This window comes from Camellia sinensis, chromosome 8 (genome assembly GCF_055761805.1).
Source record: "Camellia sinensis isolate YWXY chromosome 8, ASM5576180v1, whole genome shotgun sequence".
Lineage (NCBI taxonomy): Eukaryota > Viridiplantae > Streptophyta > Magnoliopsida > Ericales > Theaceae > Camellia > Camellia sinensis.
Window position 1 is genome coordinate 181,346,634 of NC_138968.1, and position 7,963 is coordinate 181,354,596.

Sequence of the window (7,963 nt, forward strand, 5' to 3'; positions counted from 1 at the left end):
TTCATATAACTCTTGGCGGTGAATATAGCTGAATTGTAAGCTGACTTGACTTGGTCTAGGCTTTGATAAATAGCTCACTTGAGCCCTAGAAGTGTTGTGTGCCTTTAGAGTGCAGCTAAAGAGGCAACAAGATTTACTTCATATTCTGGCATGAACAACCTATGTGCTCCACGAAACGAAATGCAAATCTAGAAGGGCACATAATTGTAATTTATGGGATTAAATCCTTGGAATTTTATCTTAAATTATTATTAGTGACGTTTTTGTGACTGCTCAATAAATTGTCATTAATCTCAATATAGGTGTAAAATGTATATATATATATTATTTTTTTGAAAATATATTATAGAACTGTCATTATTAGGATTAGCTAAACTCATCTTTTACATAACGAGAAACCTCTTTAAAGTAATAAATTTTTAAACTTGTATTTACACAGTAAATCTTAAATATCTGCAATCACTAGTAAATATCAAGTATCAATTTAATAGAAACAACAAAACATCTAAGTTAACAGTTAATTATAGAATTCAAGTTTGTACCATATATTTATTTTTTATTAAATTCATAAAATGTATATTTTTACTGAGAAGAGTGGTCTGTTCTGTCTGCACATACCAAGCTGTCTATCATGTGCAGAGTCAAAAACGCCATTGGACCACACCAACGTTGTTGTTGCGAGGAAGATCCTGAAACAGCGCCCCCGGAGGTATCGGCCGTTAATTAAGAAATGGCCGTTGAAAATCCTCTGATTTAATTTTAAAAAATAATTCAATTGTTGTTCTGACAATTTCATATAAAAATGTGCATAGAACATGTAAAGTTTTAGATTCTCTAAATATATTATATAAAGTAAGTAAACCCAAGAAAGATTTAACTTCGTGGAACATCCAAACAACTTCATTAAGACAACAATTATAATAATGTGGCCTTTCTTTTGATTAGTTTAGGTATGAACAGGCTCTTCATCCAACAAAAGGCAGCCCAAAACTACCTTCCTTGCCGACTTTGACAATCGATCATATGAATAAGAATCAGAATTAAACCACGTTAGCTTATAGTAGCATACATGCAGTTGAAAGTAGCAGTCTTAAAATTATTAATAGGTTTCTTTCGACCAAATGGAGTTTAAATATTTCTTTTTTCTATTTTTAACAACTTAACAAGACATAAAAATGAAATTCCAACATTGAGATTGAGAAATCATTTTTTTAATAATAATAATAAATAAATAAATAAATAAATAAAACCAACATCAAAGTTAAGAAACCATCTATAGAACCATTTAATTTTAGCAACCTACTAAATTGCAATATAGGCCGATAAACAAAATGATCTGGTTAGAGTAGTTGATTATTTAAATTTAATTTGAAAAAAGTAAGAGGGTTAATGGGTTTAAATTTGTTTTACTTATTTTTTTAGTCAATTTCAAATGAGTTTTAATTAAGTTGATCAATAATTTAACTCAAGTAACTTGATTCTCATACAATGTTAAAGTAGTTATTAACTTATTAAATTGAGTTTTAAAGTATACAACAAAATAATAATTTAGATTGTGCTTAAGCTTTCTTTATTTATTTCACCAATCAATCTCAAATAAATTTTTAATTAGTTAAACTTTAGTGAGTTTGCGTGGGTTGAATTGTTTTACCATTCTTGTCTTTAAATATTATTTGAAATGGTTTTTTTTTTTAACATTATAGCATTTTTTAATTAGTTAAACTTTAGTGAGCTTGTGTGGGTTGAATTGTTTTACCATTCTTGTCTTTAAATTTTATTTGAAAAGTTTTTTTTTTTTAACATTATTTTAGCATTTGTTGAGTCTTAAATTTATAAAGATGAAAAAAATAAAAAGAAAGTAAAAGAGGCTAATTTTTTTTTCCTTCTGCTTTTTCAATTGGATCTACATTGGTTATTTATTCAACCTTTTTTTTTCTTGAACTTATCCATAAAAATTGAATATGAACAAGTAATTCATTTATCTTTTGACAAATTAAGATTACCATTTAAACAAAAGCCTAACCCAACCTAAATGAAAAGTAGTTATTTTAACATTAAAAAATAAAATAAATTTAAATAAATAATAAGATAAAATTTCATATTGTCATGCTACATAAGGTAAAATAGATTAACTTGCAGAGCAATAATATTGATTGCCACGTTACCATAAGGTTTCAACACTTTATGTCACAAGATTATAATTACAAGCCACGTGTAGTCATCAGAATCACCCTTCGCCTATGTGGAAGACCATGTGCCCACAGTCAGTAACTTTGTGTGGACCAAGCAATAGACTGAAACAGACTTGAGCGGCAAAGCGACCGTCACTGCCACTCTATTGGACACAATCAGATCCAACGGCTCAAATTTAATCCCAAATCACCAACTCCGGTTCCCTTGCATATATATATATACCGTACCATCGTTTCTCTCTATTCCAATCCAATCAACACCTCTCTCACTCTCTCTCTCACTCTCTCTCTCACCTGAAACTCGCCGGAAAAAGTTATATTCCGATCAAAATTGAACACACTCTCTCCCCCCCCCCCCCCTCTCTCTCTCAGTATGGCAATTCTGTCTCAAAGCTCGAGTAATTGGATGTTATCGCTCAAAGTTGTGTTGATATCAACGAGTGTTCTGTTCATGGCTATGGTGTTGAAGCTCTCTGTTCCGATCGTAATGGAGTTTACGATCTCTGAAATTCCTTCCATTAGGAGCTTTGTGATGTCGTGGCTCAGGCCTCCATATCTCTACGTCGTCATCAACTGTATCATAATCACCATAGTCGCGTCTTCCAAGCTTCAGCAGAAGGTCGTCGACAAGCCGCCGCCGGCGGTGGCGGCGGAAACGATGGTTAATCCGGTGCCGATTAAGGTCCGGGAGGATTATGCTGTTGCGTATGGCGGTGTCGACGTGAAGAATGCTTCGGTGGAGGTGAGGCCGGAGTTTGAATACGGTTACGATGCTAATGTGGTGAAAGGTTCGGAGTTTGATGTGTACGAGCTCGAAGATGATCGGTTACCGGAGATAGAGACGAAGACGGCGACGACGACATTAGCTATACGTGCGGCGCAGGAGATGAGCGGCGAGGAGCTAGCGTTATCGAGATCGTTGTGGACTCCGCAGCTGAATTCTAGGGAGTATGCGCTTTCATCCTCTGAGAAACCGACGGTTTCTGTGAGGATTGGTCACCGGAAAGCTGTGAAATCCAGTCCTGAAGGTACACACCTCTCTCTCTGTCCGCTTTGCTTAATCCCAATAGTGTTACAGTAACTGTTGAGCTTAAGCGTCGATTCTATCCGTGAAAACATTGAAGAAAACGACAACAGAACTTGTGACGAAAGTTCTATCCTAATCCGCAGCACAGAATCTGCGTAGTCTCTGGATCTCTCTACGGGCTGTAAGAAGAACAAGAAAATATTTACCATTTTACAGGTTTTAAAAACATTCCACTTACATATTATATCTACAATTTTTTTTTTATAAATATTTTATAAGGAGAAATTTATAGGGAGAATCACCGCGTAATTTTGAAAAAAAGGTGTGGCTTCTGTCCGGTCTGAGATTGGATTTGGATCGTGTTGTTGGGTTCGTGGAGGCTCATCACAGTTTTCGTTTTGATAATCTAAATCGTTAATGTGTAGAACTTGTTGAGTACTATATGCCTGTAAAAAGTCACGTTGATCGGATATTAATAATTATGTGATCAAATCAATTTCGTATTAAAAAAAATTGGACAGTGAACAAATTAACGGTTGACAAAAAACTGATTTGATCATATAGTTATCGATATTCGATTAACGTGATTTTTTACAGACATATAATACTCGACGAATTTTACACATTGACGGTTCAGATTATTAAAATGGGACCCGTAGTGGATCTCTACAGACCTAACAGTACGGTCCAATCCGATTCCAGACTGGACAAAAGTCATATCCTTAAAAAAAAATATAATGTTTGTAATTTAAATTAATATTTATTATTATTTTTTGTCAATACGACTGTCAAGTAATAATGCAGATCGAAAGGAAATTGTCCAAAAAAAATAAGATCTCAATCATTATTATTTTTCTAAATTTATAAGGCATTTTTTTAACATCTCTTTATTTATTTATTATAATGTAAGATTCAATCATTTTTATAAAATTTTTAAAATCTTACTAAATCAAAAAAATAATAAAATTGAAATAGGATTATGATATGCGTTCCCATTCCCATTATTTAATTTACAAGATCTAAATCTTCACTCTTAAATTACTCGTAGCAATTAAATATGTCTTGTCATTTCGACTCCTCAAAATTTGACTATAAGTAAGTTGGACTTTAAAAAGAAAAAAAAAAAACAGAAATATTTTTTGACACTGTAGATGTAGTGATGTGGATTCACACTTTGGAATTTTTCTGAACAGTAATTTTCTGATATGTCATTGCAATGGCTGGTTGTGTTCAGGTGGGAGGACATTGAGAGTAGCGAAGCCAAAGCGGCAGGAGACGCTAGAAAGCACGTGGAAGACGATAACAGAAGGCCGTTCGATGCCGCTGACGAGGCACCTTAGAAAGTCCGACACGTGGGAGACACATGGACGTGTGGCCCACCTACAAGAAGACCATGACCAAAGAATGACCAAATCAGAGACCTTCAACCACACCACGACGGCCAACTCCTCCCCTAAACAGTCGTCGCCGGGACCGATGAGGCTGAGGAGGGAACCCTCCGGCTCGGGGAAGCTGAGGAAAGAACCGTCGCTGAGTCAGGATGATTTGAACCGGCGAGTCGAGGCTTTCATAAACAAGTTCAATGAGGAAATGAGGTTGCAGAGACAGGAGTCTCTGAATAAATACATGGAGATGATCAATCGTGGGGTTCATTAGAAATTCTGATTAGTTTCATGACTCAAAAAAGTTTTGAATATTGTATTGATTGTTTAGATTTTGAAATGTATAAAAGGGCTGTGTTAGTTCTGTTTGGTAGTTTCCCATGATGATCATGTTTAATTTGCATGTGCAAAGAACGTGTTTCTAACTTTATATAGGGGTAGTTCAAAAAATAAAAAATAAAAACTTTATATAAGGGAATCACAAATTTGATTATCTAGTTTACATTGAAAAGTACCAAAGTACTCTATACAATTTTATCTTAATAGCATTTCTCAATTGCAATCGTCTTCTTTTTTGATCAATGAGTTTCCTTTATCCCTTGCAAATTCATCATGTAACGTTTGTAGAGGATAAACATGACCATTATTATTATTATTATTATCTTTATTTGGATAAACATGACCATAAGAGCAAACGATGAGCATGGCGAAGAGGCTGACTAAACTAGAGTAGTTTGGCGGATCATATATACTAGTTGGCTAAGTGGAACAAACCAAAGTGGCCATCCCAAATAGTGTGGAGAGGCCAACCAACCATAATAGCTTAGTTAGAAGATAATTGATCTGGAAAGGGGACTACAACCATTCCTAAAATCGTGCTTACAATGCCTAAACAAGTCCCACAATCATCTATCAAACTAAAATAAAGGGATAATTTTTCATAATTCTCATTATTTAATTTATAAAATTAATCTATTTCTTCTTCCGCCACTTTCAATTTGTCCCATCTCTAATATAATATGAGTCGCATTATTATAAATCAGTTACAAACCCGTCATATGACTATTTATAATCTTGCGCTAACACTACATCAGTGTTATTCCAGAAGTTCTTTGTGACTTTTGTACAGGGCCGGCCCTGCCCTAAAGCAGGTAAGACTTGTGCCTTAGACCTCATATTTTGGCCTAAAAATAGGACTTCCAAATTTAAAAAATTGTTATAGGTTCAACTTTTTTTTTTTTTTTTTTTGATTTTAAGATCAATTTTAAGGGCCCCAAATGTTTTATTGGGCTCATGTATAATTTAGCCCATATTTATTTATAAATGTGTTTGGCCCATATTTATTAAAATGAAAATATATAAATAAATAAATAAAAAACAATATGGCCCCTAAATTTGGTAAGACATAGGAAAATGTCTCGTAACTCAAATTTTGTGGCTCAAAAGTGGCTCAAATGGCCAAAACGACGTCGTTTTGGCCATTTTTATGTTGTTCTGTACTCAAAACGACGTCGTTTTGGCCATTTGAGCCACTTTTGAGCCACAAAATTTGAGCTACGTAGCATTGTCGAACATATAAACATATTGTTGGCTTTTTGGCTTTTCGAAAGGTATTTTTGTAAATGTGAGCGTGCCAGCAAGGATCAATCAGTCCTTACAGAAATTGTGATTGCCAACCAATTACCAGACGATTGTGTTTTAGTTCTTTCAGCCTCAATGAAGAGGACTTTTACTGGTGGCTTGACTTAGGAGAAATTAAGAGAAATAACAATTAATATGAAGAACAATGGAAGTATTTCATAAAAATGAAAAACTTACAATAGTTCAAACTCAGTCTCGAAGAGGTTTACAACAACAGTCCACTTGAATCTACTTGAGACTACTCCTATGAATTGAAGTGCAGTGCAGATATGTAAAGTGCAGGTATTGAAAGTACAGGAATGTAAAACTGGAAAGTAAAATATGAAATAAAGACTGGTGTGTATGATCTGAGTTTTTTGTTTTTTTGTTCCTTTTCCTAGGGGTCTCTCTGCTATTTATACTTGTCAAAGATGACCTTCGAACTGCTCTTCGAACCGTCGAACTGCTCCTCCATGATCGCTGATCATGTTGCCTTAGAAGTAGCTCCATTATGCCACCACTTGCAGTTAGGCTTCCCTCCTGTATTTGAATTTGAATATGAGTAACCGTTGAAGCCACGTCACCTTACGTTTCTTTACTGATCCAATGTTGCTCAGACCATGTGAGAACCAATTATCATCACCACGTGTACGATCAGGATTGGAGACTTAAATTATTTTCCAATAATACCCTTGTTCTGCCACGTGTCGGATTGTAACTGGCTTTTACAAAATATATAGCTAACACATATATAACATAGGGCCCCTAAATTTGGCCCAAAAATAGGGCCCTTAAATTTGGTAAAATATTATAGGCTCAATATATTTTTTTTTTTTGTTTTAGGATCAATTTAAAGAGCTCCAAAATATTTTTTTTGGTCCATGTATGATTTACTCCATATTTATTTATAAGTGTAGTTTGATCCATATTTATTAAAATGAAAATATATATTAAAAAAAAAGTGTTTGGGCTCAAGAAAAATAATACATACAATATATGGGCCCTATTTTTTTATTTTTTATTTTTACCTTCTTTATCTATTGGATTTTAGTGGAATAAATAATTTTGCTCAAATTTTTTTACCTAGGTCTTTATCAATTTTAATTGAATAATTTTTTCCTAATTTTTTTGTTCTAATTTTGTTTTATTAAATTATTTTATTTATAATTTTAATGATTATATGTGTAAGTAAATTTTTTTATGGTTACAAACAAATAAAAAAATTATAACTTATCGTTTTATTCATAAATTTTTTTTCAATATAAAAGGACTCCCATTTTTAAAATTCACCTTAAGCCCCGACGAACTCAGAGCCGGCCCTGCTTTTGTAAGTGGTTGATCTCTATCCGAGCTATGCAGAAATTAACATCATCAACTTCTATGATGAAAATAGGATCACTAACAATAAGAAAATGGTAGGAAGCTCAAAAATAGGACGTAAAACACCGAGAGAAAATTGGTAGTTTTTAGTCATGTATATTTTTGAACCAACTAGAATGGATTTCCTACATTGGGAATAGCTTTCCTGCATTCAAGAATTTCTGGAGGTTGATGCAATTATTGGTTGGAAGTTGACATGGGTAGACCCATAAAGGGTATAGTCCACTATGAATAAACCTAAGCCTATCACTTAGGGCCCATTGCATAACTCAAATACTAAGACACAGCACTGCCGAAGCCCCACGTAGCAATAAGAACCAATGACATCAAGACACATGTCAAGAGAAGGGCAAGCCACATAA

The 7,963-nt window shown here is 33.9% G+C and overlaps 1 protein-coding gene across 1 annotated transcript; it reads left to right on the forward strand.

The window, feature by feature from the left end:
- The first annotated feature begins 2,133 nt into the window (after positions 1-2,133).
- Positions 2,134-5,157, forward strand: LOC114324042 (uncharacterized). Its single transcript, XM_082884280.1, has 2 exons — positions 2,134-3,220; positions 4,454-5,157. The coding sequence occupies exons 1-2, from the start codon at positions 2,566-2,568 to the stop codon at positions 4,873-4,875; spliced, it is 1,077 nt and encodes a 358-aa protein (XP_082740406.1). The 5' UTR covers positions 2,134-2,565; the 3' UTR covers positions 4,876-5,157.
- Positions 5,158-7,963: the final 2,806 nt, after the last annotated feature.

Coding starts and splice junctions, on each gene's coding strand:
- LOC114324042 (XM_082884280.1), top strand. CDS start 2,566: ATGGCAATTCTGTCTCAAAGCTCGAGTAATTGGATGTTATCGCTCAAA. Junction 3,221..4,453: donor TGTGAAATCCAGTCCTGAAG/GTACACACCTCT, acceptor GGTTGTGTTCAG/GTGGGAGGACATTGAGAGTA.